This window comes from Macaca mulatta, chromosome 6 (assembly GCF_049350105.2).
Source record: "Macaca mulatta isolate MMU2019108-1 chromosome 6, T2T-MMU8v2.0, whole genome shotgun sequence".
Lineage (NCBI taxonomy): Eukaryota > Metazoa > Chordata > Mammalia > Primates > Cercopithecidae > Macaca > Macaca mulatta.
Window position 1 is genome coordinate 142,151,684 of NC_133411.1, and position 18,303 is coordinate 142,169,986.

An 18,303-nucleotide genomic window follows, 5' to 3' on the forward strand; every position below is an offset into this window, starting at 1 on the left:
ATCCAGCATCTGTCCAGCAAGCACCCACCAGGATTGTGTTGCGTTGACACTCAAAGCTGTATAGGATACTGGCTATGTTCACTGTGGTGGGAAATCACAAGGAAACCATCCCATCCAGTGTGACGAGGCTAGGGAAAGGGCACTCCCTGGCAGCGCTGCCCGGGGTGGGACCTCCAGAGTGGCCCCCTCTTTCCATCTGCTTCCCCCATGACCCCCAGGGTGTAGCTGAAGGGGCCTACAGAGTAGGAGACGACTAACTTTGGTGGTTCCTGCAGCATTTCATGCTGGGTCTCTCTCCCCACAAGTCTCAGAGTTGGAAGGGACCTTCAAGGTCACTGGGTTTAGCTGCCCTCTTGTGGCTAGCAGCACTGCTGACCCAGTCCCTGCTTGAGCTTGCATATGCTGCTTGGGATGAGGAGCTCCCTCATGTGGCGGCTCCCTCCCGTGGCGGCTCTCTCTCCATGGTGGGGCAGGTTTGATGGCTGGAATGGGGTTCCATCCAAGGGGCCCAGACTGATCTGTTGAGGTGCACCTTGTGCCAGTCCAACTCATGGGGTCGCACAGCCCAGGTCAGCTCCCTTTGCCCCAGCCCCTACCCCACCACCTTCGAGATGTTAGCAGGAACTGACCATTCATCCCACGGGTCTTTCTTCTCTGGGCAAGCATCCCACTGTGGACCAGCTGCCCTGTCCTGTGCCAACAAGGCTAGGGCTGCCCTCTCTTCTGCCTGAAAATTATATACCTGTTACTGTAACCCAAGACCTGTCAGCTGTCCTGGCAGCTCACTACATGGGTGACATCACTCTGTCTTCTCACATGAACTTCTGGGAAGCCACGTCACCTCTTGTGCCAAACCTGGACCAATAAATATCCTTGAATTATGCCACTTCTTTAAGTCCAATAGAAGGGAAGTATTGCTAATGTTTTTCTTATAGATTAATTCATTGAGGATCAGCAGGTTAAGAAATTACTCAAAGTCACAAAGCTGACGTGGGTAATGCTGGGACCCCAACGGAGGCTGCCTGGTTCCTTAGAGCACAAAAGTACCCCCTGATGGCCACACTAGGCTGCATGAGCTCAGCTGCTTTCTTCCACACAGCACCACTTAACTCATCACACCCTTGTCCCCTCACCCAGCAACGAACGTCCCCAAGGTAGGTCCTCTCTGGCCTGACCTGGTTTCCCTCCACCTTCTCATCTGGCACCTGGCACTTGTCCTCCAGCCAACCCAGCCCAGTGGCTCACCTCTGCCCTCCACAAGGACCACCCCTTCCCTGCATGCAGCTATCTGCAGCCTACCCAGCATTAGGGCCCAGAACCTCCTCCTAAGGTAACCCAGCCCGCTGTTCTCTCAGCTGTGGAGCCTGCTGCACTCTCTGCTGGCCTGTGGTCCATCCCTCTAAGCCCTGTGAGCGGGCCCACACAGCCCATTCTCAGGGTCACCTCCAGGCCTTTGCTAATGCAGCCCCGTTCAGAGGCCTCCTGTCCTGCCCATCGCATCCCTCTTCTCTTCCTTAGCCAGACATAGCTACAAGGCTGATGGCCACCATCCATCTATTTTCTGCTGTGGTGGGACTTGGATTTTCTGATACTGCCAAGCTGACAACGGGCTAGAAAAGCACCAAACACGGGATGTTAAACTAAAACTCTCCGGCCCTGCCACTGCCTGTGGCATCTTACCCAGTGTACTCTCCCAGGGAGGTGCGCTTGAGCTCAGAGTGCATTCCAAGTGACTTACATTGATGTCTTCCAAGTCCAGGAAGTTCAGGGTGAGCCCATTGCGCTTCCAGATGATTGGTGGCCTCAGGTCTCCACGGACGGCGCAGGTCAGCACTGTGCTCAGCCCCACGGTCACTGTGGTCACACTGACCCTGTCCTCGGGGGCGAGGCTGAGCTGAACCACTTCTGCAGAGGGAAAGGAGGAGGCACGGTCAGGTGCAGGCCCAGGGAGTGGAGTCTCAACTCAAGGTGAATAGCCATGAATTTCCTGGGTGGAAGGGGCCCAGAAGGGCTCCACGGCTCCCTGAAAATTGTTTACAATGTGCTGACTAAATGTAGAGATAGACACTTTTGCTGGGCGATGAGCTAAGACTTAGGTCAAATGCCCAAGAGGCTGTGTGAGTCCAAACAGGTCAAGAACCATAGTAAATGTGCAGGGGACAATCTGAGCCATAGATTTGTGTCAAGCCAAGAATGTGGGCTGCTAAGGCCAGGGGGCCCACCAAACAGAGAGACCAGGGGGGAAGGGGTGCGGCATCCTGCTCACAGCTACCCTGGACTACTGGAGTCTGGGCCTTGCTAAGCGCAGACAAGGTCTGCTGAGTGAGCCAACAGGTTTCTCATCCATCTGGCGTCACTTTTAAAGGTTGCGCTGTCTGAAATCTGGGGAATGAACTGGCTGATCTTTGGTTTGTTTCTGTCTGAGGACTCGCTGAACTTTGGATTTGGATTTCTGTTCTGTGACCATGCACAGTAGCTTTTAATTTTCTGAAGCATACTTCAGGCTGCAGAAATTATTAGTCCTCGCCATTTTGCACTTGATAACTGGCATTAGGACTGATCATTCTTCAGGCAAATGGTAAGAATCTAAGATATTTCTCTGCAATCACAAGTTTTTTGAAATTCTCAGGATTTATGAAAAAATTAATCAAACTCAGGCTGCTCAAATGACCAAATGGGATCGGCTTTAGGGGAGAGTCAGAGGCCACTGATGGGACTGGCTCGTTTTTGCTCTTCTTCCAAATCTGTGCACTCAGGGAGGTTGGGGCAATAGCCAGAGGGGGCATGAGCTGCGGGAGGCAGGCTGGCTCTGGGAGCAGTGGGTACTATTTTGTCTATTCCCTATTCATGCTTACTACTCTATTGGGACCTGGGGGACCCCAAGAGATACATCCCCCTGAACTGGAGCAAAGCAGAGTTGGGAGCTGAGCTCTGTCGTTCTGCGGGATGCTTGTGAGCTGTGGCCAGGCAGCAGCAGCCCCGCAGCAGCACATCTGTGCTCACACCCTCTTGCCCTGGGAGAGGGAAGAGGGAGGGAAAACAGCCGCAGGTGCAAGGCACAGCAGCGCAGCTGAATTGAAAGCAGGGCCCTGAGGTCAGACCCTGAGCAGCAAGCCCTCCCTCCTCCACAGATGCTGAGGGGCCCCGCCCTGGGCTCACAACGATGAACCAGATACGCTAGGTGCTTCATCAGTGCTGTTGGATGGATGGATGAGAAACGGAGAAAATGAAATAAAGAAGTTAAAGAGCCAACAGGCCGGTGGGGAGGGGACAATCACACTCAGGAAAAATGCGACTCACGGTGAAGGAACCCTCGAGGAAAGATAAGCACCGAGTGATGGATGCAGACGCAACTGGCATAGTATTTTACCAACATTAAAGTGATGCATTTCAAGTTCCCCCTTAAATCAAGTTCTGCTCACTACCCTCCCACCTCCAAGTCATGAGGCTTATTGTTCAGGGCAGGAGAAGGCACTAACTCTGTAGCAAGACCCGGGCTTTGGAGAGGGGAAAGAGAGTGAGAATGTGCTAAAATGGTTTAGCTCCCACCGTACTCTGCGGGTCAGTAGGACTCAGACCTCAGCATTCCCCCCAGGAGAAGAGGAGATATCCTTTCCTCATCAGATGACCAAGAGGCTCCCCTGGGCCACGAGGCTTTGTGCCGCTGCTCCTGCCACCTGGGGCAACGATATGTGTCTGGGCAGAGCCAGAACCGCCTTGGCTCCTGGTATGGAAACAGGCCCAATTTTCCCAGAAAACTGAAGCTTGAGAAACTTCAATTTGTTTTATCTGAGTTCTTTTAACAGGAAACCAACCACCAGGCCTCCTAGATTACTGCAGCCGGACAATGAGACACACACCTGCTGCCTGTTGACCATCTCCTGTCTTACCCCTCCCTAATTCCCCGCTATCTAAACTCTGAACTTTAGTCAGAGAGATGGATTTGTGACTAGTCTCCCATTTCCAGGCTGATGTCACTGAGATTAAAGTCTTTCTTCCCTGGCAATACTCATCCACTCCGTGATGGACTTTCTGTGAGGTGAGCAACCAGACGTAGGCCGAACCCCTGCTGTTCAGCAGCATCATCTCTGCACCTGAGAACTGCCTTGGGCTGCCAGACCAAGGTCCAAAGGGAAGTGCCCCTAGCCTCAAGGGGCATGGAGGCCAGTGGTGGCTGTGGGGGGCCTTGCTTGGGGGAGCCTCCTGACCCCCGAGTCCACCAGGCTGTGAGCCCAGATCATGAGCACACCCAGGGCTGAGCTCAGCTTTGAATGACCTCAGACAGGGCAACCCAGAGTCCCTTGCCATGGGAAGTGAGGCTGCAGTGCACCACCACGCTGCTTCCTTGGGCACTCAGAAGCCAGCGGGGAGAGCAGCTGGGACCGGGGCTGGCGGGCGGGGGGGTGTGGGTGTGGGTGTGGGTGGGGGTGGGGGGGTGTGGGTGGGGGTGGGGGGATGTGGGTGGGGGTGGGGGTGCGGGGGGTGGAAGCTAGAGACAGAGCAGTTTTTAGACAGAGCACTACTTACGTGGACTGTTAAAACTGTCAGCTCGCGGTAATCTTTACAATGGATTGAGCATTTAGTTGTGTTTTTCTCCCAATGGGGTGAGGCTTGTGAAGTCAGGTTAGTTACAAAAGGAGCCTAGATTTTCCCTGCACGTCTTATCTGTGGTCAGACTTGAAGGAAAAGACCAATTGGGCCTTCAGGGAGGGGCTTGGAGGCCACAGCAGGGCTTCCCCTGGGCCCTAGAGATCCGCTTCTCAGGTGTGGCTTCCCGGCCACCTGTATCATATCTCTGGGGATGGGTAATTAAAACACAGATTCTTGCCCCTCTACCTCAGGCTGATGCAGACTCTCTGGTGGGCTGGGTGGACATCCAGATTTTAACAAGCATCCCCAGGGGTTCTGTGGTGGCCTGAGAACTACTGTGTTATAAGATGAGAAGGGCTCTGTGTACATAGAGAGGGGGAATGCTGGTGGGAGACAGGGAGACGAGGTAGTCTGGTAGGCTGTGGTTTCCTGGGGCTCCAGACACAAGGCTAGGAGCATGGCCCCTCATTTGGAACACGGGACTGATGTGAAACGTAGTATGCCCTCCTCCATGTGGCCCCAAAGTTATATATTCCAAGCAGCTCTAGAAAAAGGTCTGCGGGAGCCTCAAACATGGGGCTAATAGGAAACAAAAATCCAAGTGGGAGATGGAAGCCTTCTGTGTCCCTCTGGTCCTGTGCCGGCTGGGATAACTGGCTGCTGCATCCTCTCTGAGTTATTCCCAGTCATTTGTATGTAGAAGATGTGCACTTTGCACAGGAAAAACTCATGCAAAATTAGAATGTGTGAATACTGATAGAACCATCGTAATTCTGCTCCTGTCAGCTACGTGAATATTAACCAAACAGCAAATATTTGGATCACTTAAAGTTTAATTAAATGAATGTTTTATTGGATTTAATTTGTGTCAATATTCCCCAGCTCCTTTCACAATTCTGAAGGGATTTAAGGCTACTGAGCCCTCTCCTTCTACCCTCACTCCCAGTTATTTCCTGGTCAACAAGCCTCCCCCTGGCAGGTCCTCCTTCCTTGCTAAGTGGCAAGAGTAGGACTAAGTGGCTTCCCAGGGTGACTTCCAGGGAGAGTAAAAAATAAGACAGCATCATGTGCTGGGCCCCAAGTGAGCAGGGCAGGCCACCTGGCCCCAAGGCCTGGCTCTGCTACTGACAAGCTCAGTGGCCTTGGCAGCTCCCTTCCTGTCACTGGGCCTCAGTTTAGACATGGATACAATGAGGGCTTGGGCCCCCCTCGCTTTGCCTCGGAGCCGATTATTCTATGTTGATGTCCCCGGAGACCCCCTGAGTCTTGCAAGTGCTCCCACGGCATCTTTTCTTGCCCCTAAGTGTCATCTGCCCCTGTTCTTTGCCCACTTACCCATGATGGTAAAAGTGACACCTCCAGCGGCAGCACCAATGGGTGCCAAGTCCCACTGAGGCTTCCCTCCTGACACCCTCTGAGGACTCCCCTGCCCCACCCCAGGCCCCCTATAGCCTCCTGCATGGTCACCCCTCCAGTTTGCCCCAGCTGCCTGCAAGTCTCTTGTTGCCACTGGCAGAACAAGGTACATCTCAGCCCTGCTCAACAGCTGCCAATGGCTGCCTATTACCCACAGATCACCACATAGAATCCAGAACAGTCCCCAGTCTTGCCCCTGCTGTGTCTCTAACATTTTTAACCACTGTGCCAGCTGGCTCCCCATGGCATTTGTGTCTTCAGACCTCAGTGTGGGCCTGCTTGGCACCTGCTACTTGCCCATTCTGAGCTCCTCACACTGTTGGCCCCTACCTCCAAGATGACCTCATGGGATGTTTCTGGGACCCTGAAGTTTTTAATGTAAACAAACACTTGGACAGATAGTAGGTGAAGAAGATTGAAAGAGACTGTCCTGGTGAATTTATCAGAACTTTTTCAGGCTTAGTAACAGAAACACTCAGAAATGCTCATCTATTAATACCTTAGGGGAAAAAAGGTGGTTTAGTTCCCACAATGGGAAATCCAAGGGAGGTGGAAGAGGTTGCAGGCAACCAGGGCCTTTGACAGTGGCATTCTCTACTTGGTTGCAAGATGTCCATTGGTGGCCCCACACTCACATTGTTTCTGTATGTGGGATTCCAGAGGAAGGGACCAAATCTTGCCTGTGAGCCCTGGAAAAAAGCATGGGGGAGCTCTGATTGGCCACATACAGCTCCTGTGTTCTTCCCTGAAGCAAACACTGAGGGCAAGAGGATTGAATATTGTGCAGGTACAGGACTGATTGGCCCATCAGGCCTGGGCTGAGTGGCCACCTCCAGGGGCAGGGACTAGGTGTTTGGGCTGGGGTAAAACGTCTCACGGAAAGGGTATACTGGGCAGATCGACACCCTGTGACCATCATAGGGATGCAGTGAGGGCCCCCTCCCTTCCCTCCATCTCCATCACAACTGCATCAGGAAGCCTGGGCATCGTGTGTGATCAGGGCAGATAGCCGCAATCATACAGTGAAGACCGTAAGAATCATCAGAACTGAAACCTGATCTAGGCTGCTGCAGCCCTGCCTCAACCCTGCCCCTTCTCTGGAGAGTGATGGGGGCAGCTTTCACAGGGAGGCGATGTAGCCCAGCTAAGCAAACTCCACCATCCTGTTGAGCCTCACATCCTGATAGCGAGGGTCTGGAATTTGTGGAGATGGCCTTTTGTCGGTGTTCAGTGATCACACATCTGAACCTCACCCGTGCTGGCCACATCTGCAGGGCTGTGGACCAGCGAAGTCCCAGGCCTGGTCTCTGCTCTGGTGGGGAGCCAGGTCACATGAGAGGAAGGTGAAGATGCCACATGCAGCCCTCCAGGGGACAACGAGTGGTCCTTCCAGCCCCTGGCTGTGGCTCCAATGCCCCTGTGTTGACTGACCATCTGTGGGCTCATTGGCCACTATATGGGAAGGTTTCCAAGGTCCCTGGAAGACCAAACGAGATACGCCCAGCACTCAGAGTATGATCAGGGGTCAGTAAGAGAGGGCTCGGCCAGACACTGTGTCTGGGGTGAGAATGTGTCTACACATAGAGGCTGGTGTCTTTGGAAAGAGAGGGCTGGGCTGGGGGTCAGAGCAGCCCATCAGGGAGCTTGTCTGGCACTGCGGGGCGGAAGTCTGTGCCCACAGAGAGACTGACGCCCCGCTATGAGAACTGGCATTGGAGAGCTGCTCTGTAAGTAGGGAATCTGAGGAGGGCAAGGGAGTTGGGGGGTTCTCAAAGCTCAGGGCGTCCCATGATATCCTCCTGGGATGAAAACACATGGGCCACACTGCAGTGATGGCCCATCAGTGTGGGTTGGTTAGCACAAGACAGAGCTTCCTGGGCCACTAGCTAGGCTGCATGTCCCACAGTGGGATTCTGGGCAGGGCTGTTTGGTACTCTGGTGTCTAGCATAAGGCCTGGCATACAGTAGGTGGGCTCAAGGCCATGACCTGTCTCTCTTGACCCTTCAAACCAGTGCAGTAGCATACCCTTGGTTTTCCAGACATGAGATGCCACAAACACCCGTCCTCACCTTTCTCCCTGAGTCTTGGAGCTTGGAGACAAAGGGCGGCCACAGGGAATTAATGGGCTTACCATAAGCAGGCTAACAACATCCTTCCTGAAAGCAGGAGGCCATAACATTTCAGTTGTTGGAGAATTGGGTTTTAGTTCCCATTACAGCTTTCCCTTAATCTCAGGCGCTATTTCTCACACTGACTTGAACTCGATGAGACACTCATAAACCCATCAGCACCCTCTCAAACAGGATTCTGGTGCTTTGTAGCGATAGAAATTAAATTTCTCAAATTCTTGTCAAGCTGGTGTTAGTTTTCTTAAGTCAGAAACACACTAATGGAACACATTCCTACTTGGACATTTGCCATTTTTCAAATGATGCTGTTGGTGAAAAAACCCTGTCAAAAGCTCAGTAACCTGCCTGCACATCAATATTTTTGACTGAGCCTCGGAGGGCAAACTCAGGCTCAGGGGCCTGCTTGGGAATGAGGGCAATTTGGAGAGAGCACAGGCCAGGCGCTTAGACACAGCTCTGTAACTGCAGTCTCTTCCCACATTGCTCTCCCTCTAAATTAATGTGCTTCCCTGAAACAAACCCCTCAGGTGACCTGGGTGCCACCAAAGAAGCTGTGGCATTGGAGTGACAAAGCCTATTGATCTGGTCCCATCCCTGTGACCAGAGCCACACTGTGAAGTTGGTGAGAAGGGGAGGAGCCAAGGTGGAGTGCGCATGCCCAGTGTCTCCTGACCAAATAGGGCAACATCCCAACATCTCCTGGACCTTGTGACTTTGGCTGGTGTTTACAGAGTGAAGCTGCTTTGGCATGTCCTGGTGGGCCGGGCAAGGCGGGTGGGAGGGATGGTGTGCTTTTTGTCTCCTCTGTTCCCTCTACTGGAGATTGTCACTCTGGGATTCTTTCAAATAACTGCTGAATCTTTGTGGATGGGAGGCTGGGGACAGGATGTCTTAAAGCCTTTCATCTTGACATTCCTGTTTAGAGCACCAGGGTGCATCTAGCCTGCACAGGTGCCTCTGTATTAGCCAGACTTGCTCCAAAGCCATACAAGAGAGCACTTGCCTCTGTCCCAAATCTCCTGTTTCCTTATGTGTAACCGGATTCAATCTTCCTGCCATTGTCATTCCCTCTTGCTGGCTTCATTTTGGGGATGGCAATACAATTACTAGTTAATTACCTGCGGGTCAGTGGGTAATTTACTTTTTCAACTGGCCTATGTTGCTTGGTGTTGCTTCAACTTTTATTACAGTTTAGTTATCAAGTTCTGCTCTCTGGTGTGAGCAAACACCTTTGTAAGCTGCATAAAGGCAGAGACTATATCTGTTCTATTTATGTTGTATCCCCAGCACCTAATACAATGCCTACCACGCAGAAGGGACTTAATAAGCAGTTTTAAGCAAGTGAACTACCAGGGTAGTGCTCAGACAACAATTATTTATGGGGCTGGTACCAGGAGCCAGGATACAGTGGGAATATACTGGCGAGAAAAACAGGCCCAGTGCTTGCTAACCTGGAGCTCATGGCTTAGCAGGGAAGACAAGTGTCAAGTGGGGAGGGAGAGCAGAGGCCTGAACCTGTCTACAGACCCCAGGTTAAGGGCCCGTGATGCCTGTAGAGCCTGGTTGCCCTCTTTCTTGGTAGAGCCCTCCCTGTGTGCCCGGCAGACCTGTGTCCTGCTATCAAGACATCCCATTCTGGTGTAGTATCCTCCTTGTTTGCAGGAGGGGCCTGTGCAGGGGCAGGGTTACCTGGGCATCCCTCTGGGCTCTGGGGTTCCATTTAGCCTCCTCTGGCCAATACATCTTTTTGGTTTTGGGAAAACTAAGCCTCAATGTGACTGCTATGTGCAGACGAAGAGGAAGTTAGAGCAGAACTCAGTGCCCAGGGGCTGTGACATCACCATCCTGGGCGTCATGGGGTGCCACAGTGTGGCAGGCAGGAGAAGCATCCATCAGAAGGAGCAAAGGGTCCGTGCTGAGGTGGACAGCACAGAGCCTCCTGGTCAGCAGGGGCATGGCTGTCACAGTGCTGCGTACCAGCGCTTCCACCCCCGCTGGTTCCTGTGTGTGTGGGGGGTAGCCTTGGTCAGCTCAGCCAGTCTATGAGTCTCTCCCACCCTACCGAGTCTACACCCAAAGATGACGGGCATACCTCTGCTCAAGATGTTTGCAAAAGGAAAGTATCTTAACTGCCTATTACTTTGGTGTCTTAAGGGAGAAAAGAATGTATTACCTTATATAATTATACAGAGCTACTCAGATTTTACAAAAATTCATACAGATCTCTAAGGTTGGGTCCAGAATCTCCTGAGCAAGTCAGTGGAGAAGAGCAAACCGTTTTTACCTAACTAGCAAGAGGGGTCCATGCTGTGTGTTTCCAAATGCCAGCTCATCTTCCATTTCCTGTGCACTCATCATGACTATTTCCTGGCCTCTCTTGGAGCCAGAATGAGGCCATATCATTGGGTTTGACATGGTAGGTGATGGGAGGTGACCATGCCTGGCCACACAACCTCTGTGTCATTGTCTTGGTTAGTTTTATGTGTCACCTTGACTGGGCCACAAGGCACCCAGATACTTGTTTGAGCATTATTCTGGGTGTGTCTGTGAGGGTATTTCTGGGTGAGATTGACATTTGAATCAGTAGACTGAGTAGAGCAGATCGCCCTCCCCAGTGAGGGTGGGCCTCATCCAATCTGTTGAAGACCTGGATAGAGAAATGAGCCTGGGTGAGAGGGAACCCTTCCTGTCTCACTGCGGAGCTGGGACATTGGTCTTTTTCTTGCTTTCAGATTGAAACTGAAACACTGGCTTCAACAGGAGCCAATGTTTTATTGGTTCCATAGAAGACATATACATCTTCTGTTGGTTTTATTTCTCTGGAGGATAACACAGTCATCATCCATGCTCTCCCCTCCCCGCCTTTGGAGGCTGTGTGGTCATGCATTTGATGAGAGTGAAGAACACGGTCTAGTCACTGTTGAGGGAGAGCTGCCTGACCCCATCAGACATGATGAGGATGGGAAACCAGTCTTTACTGTATTACACTACTGAGATTTTGGGATATCTATAGCAGCTGGTGTTGATTACATAACACACCCCCCTCAGGAGGGAAAGAAATACCAGTTAACGTATTTCCACTGAAGAAGTCATAAGGAAATGGGAAAGAGACTTTTGAGAAGCCAAGTCACCCAGGTCAGGAACCTTCTGAGAATGTTCTAACAAGAGTAGATCCAACTTTGGCTCCAATCCCCAGAATACCCTGTGTACACCTCCTTCACCCCACAGCTGTATCTGTTGCTACAGTGTCCAAACTGCTGGCCTGAGGGAGCAAGGGCTGGGGGGAGGGGGTGTCTCAGATGGGCTGGCAGAGAACGTGTAAACAAATTACACAGTACAATAAGCATTATGGATAGAAAGAACAAGATGAGAGAACACCAAGAGAGTAGCAGGGGAGGGCTATGAAGATGTGTGTGTGTGTGAGGTGGTGGTGGTGGTGGCGGTGGTGGGGGAAGCCTCTTTGAGTAAGGAATATTTAAATGAAGATCTTTAAAATGAGAAGAAACCAGCCAAGACAAGAATGGGAGCAAGGATATTCTAGTTAGAGAAAACAGCCCATACAAAAGCCTTGAGGCAGGGTGGCGGCTTCGAGTGCTCTGGGAGCTGAAACAGACCGGTGCGGCTGAAACACAGGGCACAAGGCAAGGGCATGTGGCACAGATGCGGTCAGGGGCAGGAAATAGCCAGTTGGAGTGGGCAGAGCAAGGTAAGGACTGATGACTTTAATTTAAGGGAATGAAAAGTGATCAGAAGGATTTCTTTTTTTTTTAGGAGTCTCGCTCTGTCACCCAGGCTGGAGTGCAGCGGTGCGATCTCGGCTCACAATCAGGATTTTAAGTCCATCAGGGATGTGACATGATTTGCATGCTGAAGGACGCTGTGGCTGTTGTGTGAATAACGGACTGGTGGGAGAGACGAAAAAAATGCAGGGGGACCATTTAGGAGGCCAAGGTGGTGGTTCAGGAGAGAGACGGGTGGTGACTGTGGAGATGAAGAGGAAGGGACAGGGCTGGGAAATAGTTTGTATGGGGTGGGGAGAAAAGAGAGTGTCAGGAATGACTCCCGTGTTCCTGACTTGATCCTCTTGCATAATATGGTGTGATTTCCTGTGATGAAGCAGGCTGGGAGGGGAGGTCCAGGGACCCCACACAACCTTGAGGTCCCATCTTTGTCTTGATGATAACCCCCTAACCCTCCCAAGGCATTTGATTTGAAATGTAATTTGGGATCACTTTCTTGGCCTCCTCCAGTGAATGTGATTTGACGATGATTTCTAAACTGTGGCATTCTTGTTATTAAAAACCCTCCTCTAAGGAAGCAGAATAGATGCAAGTCTTTATCATCCGGGTCCCTGTCCTCCCAAGTTTCCTGGGGTTGGACTGTGTACGGCGGGCCGCTCCAGCAGCAGGAGGCAGACACAGAGCCTCCCCTACTGCATCCCTTCACCATTTCCACCCCACAGCACAGGCTGTGCCCTCTCCAAATGGGGGACTGTGCTTCACATGCAGGAAGGGGAGAAGCCACTGCGTCCTGAAAGAACATGAATAAATATAACTTGTTTTCTGTTTAATTATCCAGTCTCCTGAGAACGCTCAGTCATGGCTGTGTTTTGTAAACAGGCATCTGCAGACCATTTTGAACAGTTTACATCAGTGTATTTGTTTTTGATTCCAATTTCCCGAGTGTGCCATGGTGCTGATGAACTCCTGATGAGGGGTTCCTGTGCCAGCTATCAGCTCTGCTGCTCCCAGGGACCACGGGGCTCCTGCTGCCTTCTTTTTGTAAAGGAAACATTGCTCACAGCCTCCTAGCCCCTCTCTACGCATGGCTCCCAGGGACCTCCGTCCTCTACCTCCTGGTCCAGGAGGAGCTGTGATCAGACTCTGCTCCTCACTATGGGAGACTCCTGGTATCCTGGTTTCAGGGCTCACCTGAGAAGCTCTTACAGCTTGTTTGCTGAATATTTAGTAACCTGGGTAGGGAGTTCAGCTGAGCCCAATTGTTGGAAGGGCAGGGGCACTGGCCCCTGATGGCCTGGTTTAGACTTTGGCAGAGGGGTTCAGGAGCGGGGTTTGGAAAAGCCTCATCCCTCTCCAACTGATGACACTGCGGGCACGAGCAGAAAGCGGAGACGTGGAGTAAGGAAGCCCTCTGAGTGCAGTGGTAAGAAAGGAGGCTGGAGATGTTGGGAGGGCTGGCGGGGCCTGTGGTCTGGTGAGGAGTCTATGTTTGATTTTCTTACAAGCTGTTGTAGGATTCTATGCAGGATACTAAAATGGTCTGATTTACACCTTTAAAGACCATCTGTGTATTGGTTGAGATGGTCTTCAGCTGCATTAACAGAAAATCCTGACTGGAAATGGGGCTGGCTAATTCGGAAATTCGACTATCTCCATCACGAGAAGGCCCCAGTGCATGTTTTCTGGGCAGGTGAATTCCATGGTTCCAGAATGTGACCAAAGCCTCAGGCTCTCTCTTTTCTGCCCTGCAGTCCTCAGTACGCTGCCTTGATGCCCGTCGGGGTTACTGGGAGGCCTACAAACAGGTGGAGGCATCACAGGTAGGTACACATCTGGTGGAGAGGATGTGAGTTTTAAGAACTATAAACAAAAATAAAATCCTAAGATACCCACCAAATGAATGGACCCCCTCTTAGCCAAGAGGACCCCAGAAAACTCTTAAAAACTGAGTTCCCAGCCATGAAGGTAACAAAGGTTGGACATGCCTTGTTATATCCACTCTGTTTTGCAGTTTAGACACAACAATGGACCAGCATTCATGTTAAAACAGAGCTCATGAGAGTGACAGGCCAGGCGCGGTGCTCATGCCTGGAATCCCAGCACTTTGGGAGGCTGAGGTGGGTGGATCATTGAGGTCAGGAGTTTGAGACCAGCCTGGCCAACATGGTGAAACTCCGTCTCTACTAAAAATACAAAAATTAGCTGGACGTGGTAGCACGTACCTGTAATCCTAGCACTTTGGGAGGCTGAGGCAGGCAGATCACTTGAGCTCAGGAGTTTAAGGCCTGCCTGGGCAGCATGACGAAACTCCACCTCTACAAAAAATACAAATAATTAGCTGGGCATGGTGGTGAGTGCCTGTAGTCCCAGACTACTCAGGAGGCTGAGGTGGGAGGATCGCTTGAGCCCAGAAGGTGCAGGTTGTAGTGAGCTGAGATTGCGCCACTGGACTCCAACCTGGGCAACAGCAGAGTGAGATCCAGTCTCAAAAAAGAAAACAAAACAAAACAAAACAAAACAAAAACAAACAAAACCCAGTGCCAGAACAGACTCTTGTGGTAATAAAATACCAAATTATAAATGGGACACAAAGCCATGCCAGGCAAGGGTTAAGTCTCGCACCCCTATGCTTGAATAAACTGCGCTCTACCTGCCACGAGGCTTTTCCTTTCCTCCAGTGGCTAAACAAGCTCTGGCCTTGAGATAAGCAATGCTGGAACAACTGCAGCTCCCCTGGAGGCCGACTCACTGCCCCAGCCCCTGTTCCGCAAGTCACAACTACAGCTTCGACTGGACAAGAGACTGATTTCAGTGACCTTCTCCTGATAAGAAGACCACTGCCCCTGGACTGATCCTGGCTGGTTTACACAGGCTGCACACTTGAGTGCCTTCACATCCTGAAAAGACCCTTTCACCTATGGAGCCTAACTGTAATAGAGTTAAATGTTAATTTTCCACCCCAAAGTGAAAATGGGTCATATGTTACATGCATGTTTGTACATACATACACATGCACCAGGACCACCTTCCTAAATATCCACAGCTCCTCCCGTAACCTGTAGAATATGTCTACTTGGCCAACCACATTCAGCATAAAGCTCCAACCCCAACCCCTTCTTCTAAACGCCTGTCTCTGGTCTTTTCTGCACTGCCCAGCCCGCGGGATGGCCACCTTGCAGGCTGTAATCCTTTATAGGAAAGAAAGTCTCCTTTTCTAAATTGACACTTGTGTGATTTTTTTTTTTAAGTTCACAAAACAAAGAAACTTCTCCCAAAACTTCCCAGCCGACTTCCCCTCAGGTTCATTGGCCAGATCTGTGCCACATCACTCCTAAACAACTGTGGCAAAACCACCCTGACTGGCACCAGGACGTTGGTGGCTGTGGGGGGAGGTGGGCAAACAGGTTCTGTCAGGAGGGAGGGAGGGGTGAGGGTGTTGGACAGCACTCTATTGGTTTGGGTGTTGGGGGGTGGATGATAGAGGAGGCTGCCACCCAGGCATGGCGCTCCGGACCGAGCATGGCTCTGAGAGCAGGTGCTGGGGGCGGACTGATCGGGCCACCTGCTGGAAGAGGGGCCAACAGGCTTGACTGGATGGGGAGATTGAGGGAAAGGGAGGAATCCAGAATGAACACTGGGTTTTTGGCCTGAAAAACTGTGTGGGTGATGGTTCCATTTGCTGAAAGACTGAGGGTTAGGATAGACATTTCAGCTGAGATGCAGGGTTCTGTCTTTAACCATGGGAGGTGGGCTGAGGGGGTAATCAGTTGGATATGGGAGTTTGGGGCTCAGGAGACTGGCCTAGGCTAGGCATGCAACCTTGAAATTCATTGATGCATAAGTAATACTTAGAAACACAGGATCACATGAGATCCCTGGGGAGAGAGTGTGGAGTGAGGAGAGATCTAAGGGTGCAGTTTCTGGGACCCCCAGTGTTTAGAGGTGAGCGGATGGGCAGGGGCCAGTGAGGAGGGTAGGGCTGCAGAAGGAAGGGCCAAGGAGGGTGTGGGTCACTTGTGCCCAGTGTGGCCGAGAGCTCCAGGTGGATGAGGAGTGAGATTTGGCCATGCGCTTGGCAACACAGAGGCCATTTGGGGCCTCTCATGTTTCATTAAAGCCCTGGGGAGTGAAGCCATCTTTGGAATGGGTTGGACAGAGAACGGGAGGTGAGAAGGTGAAGAGGCATTCTTTAGAAGGGTTTTGTCATGACGCAGAGCAGAGAAACGGGATGGTAGACAGAAGGTCAAGGAGAGTGGGTTGTTACGTTTTTAAGGTGTTGTGTTTGTATGCTAGTGGGAGTGATCGGATAGCGAGGGAGAATTTCAGAAGAAAAGTCTCTGAGTGGGTGAGGCAGGGGCATGGAGCCTGAGTGGTGGCCCAGCCTCTGATGGGGCAGAGACCTTGTGCAGTGTGATAGAAGGTGGGCAGAGCCTGGAGTATAATGGGGATGTGGGAAACTGGACCCAATGGTGGAAAGATTGGGTAAAACCCATTTGGTATACATTAGTGCTTCTCAACACAAAGCAAGTTTTCTCAAGAGACATTTGGTAAAGACTGGAGGTATTTTTGGTTGTCGCAACTTGGGGGAGGGGGTGGTTTCTTACTGGCATCTGGTGGACACAGCCTGAGGATGCTGTGGAACAGCCCAAAATGCACAGAACAGTCTCCATGACAAAGAATTAAACGGCTCCAAATATCAATAGTGGCACTGTTGAGAACTGTGCTATATATTAATAACCACGATGCTAGCAAGGAAAATGTGGCTTGCACACCCTTAAAATAAATACTTATCTTTCGTGTGTTGGGAGTGGCTGCCCACCCACTGCCCTGCCCTAGGCAGGGGAGATCGCCTGTGTGGATACGTCCCTGTCCTAACTCACCCATGTCTTGGTGGTTACACTCTGAGGAGGCCGCCTGTCATTCCTCATCTGAGCTGGACAAGGCCAAACCTTGCCCAGGGGTGTGGCTATCAACTCTCCCGCAGACACCAGGCTTGGCTGGCCCACCTGCCGCTCCTGGTGGTGGCGGGTCTCAGTGCAGGCAGCTGACTGGGAGGGAGACTCAGAAGAGTGGGTGTCACCACCGTTATCACTGTGACATAAAACCAATTCCTTTGCCTTTGCCAAAACCTTTTCTGTGTTAGGCAGAGGCGTGGCAGCAAAGTTTTAAAGTACTGGGATGTGAGAAATCTCTTTCCCTTATATGGGACGTTTCTCTCTCTCTTCGTCTTGAGTAGGTTCTTTAAATTATCTTTCAGTGAGAACCCTATCATGCCATGTATGCTTTGTCCAAGGACAGGTCTTGGTAAGAAAAATGCCTCCTGTTTCCTCTCCAAAGACTCCTCCGCCATCTGTCAGTTTGGAAATCTCCACATCTTGACCCATGGCAAATTGCTTCTCAGCAGCCCTGATGTGGCACTTGCTTTAGGAGGCACAGGCAGAGGCTGCCAGCTGGCTGAGTGAACGGTCCATTTTAGGGATGAATGAACCAAAATCTCATCTACTCTCCCCATCTTAAAAATTACAGCCAGGTACCCTCCCACTCCTCTGAAGCCACACTTTTCTCTTCATCCCTTCTGTGCTGCTTCCAGTAGGGACCTCAGCATTTGGTGGCAGGAGGTGGCCTCTTCCCTGGGAATGCTGACCATGGGGTGGGTCTGTGTGGCACCACCTCCTAGGCCCCTTCCCCCACATTGTCTCGGAGGGAGCGGGCTCCTCTGCCTGGCACTGAAGGCCTGCTAGCACCTGGTTTCCAGCCTCATCTCCCACAACTCACACTGAGCTAGACACAAGTGGAACTGCCAGCCACTCTCCAAATGTCCTGGGCCTTCCCCCATCGCTGGCCACCAGGGAGGGCACCACCTCACAGAGGAGCTCAGAACTATGCAAATACGCCCAGGTCGTCTCAACTCAAACTGGGCAGCCGAAAGTCAGTGTGAAAGTTCCAGGCTTTAGTGACACCTCTGCCCTGCCCTTACCCCACCCTGCCTCTGGAGGTGGCACAGGTGTGGTGACTGCCCTGCATCCAGTGAGGATGCCTGTCTGGGGCCGCTGGGGCAGGGGTGGAGCAGGACACAAACCCACAAAAATAAATTTCAATGATCACAAAGGTAGGGGTGAAACTAAATGTTTGAAAAAGCATCTTTTGACAATTTGCCATGTGGTGGGCTGGATTTTGGAGAATTGGCCTGTACTCTGAATGCAGGGGAGTCACTCCCCCTCCCACTAGGGACCCACAGGCTGGTAGATGCTCCACAGGTTGCCCCTCCCCCAGCATCCCTGCAGGGCTGGTCATCCTGGACCTGATGCCACTGACAGGCCTGTCCATGTGGGGATGTGAAAGCGGAGGTCCAGAGAGGTACTGTGGCAGGACCAGTGCCCCGGGGGGGATTCCAGCTCACTTTTTTCTTCTTAGGACCCCATTTCAA

General features: G+C 51.7%; 1 protein-coding gene across 7 annotated transcripts in view; it reads right to left on the reverse strand.

Moving 5' to 3' along the window:
- Positions 1-18,303, reverse strand: part of FSTL4 (follistatin like 4) — a 417,315-nt gene that overhangs the window by 48,856 nt on the left and 350,156 nt on the right. For all 7 annotated transcript variants that reach the window (XM_078005171.1, XM_028849721.2, XM_078005173.1 and 4 more), the window contains one exon: positions 1,739-1,905. In XM_078005171.1, the coding sequence (XP_077861297.1) occupies positions 1,739-1,905 (167 nt within the window). The remainder of the gene's footprint in view (positions 1-1,738; positions 1,906-18,303) is intronic.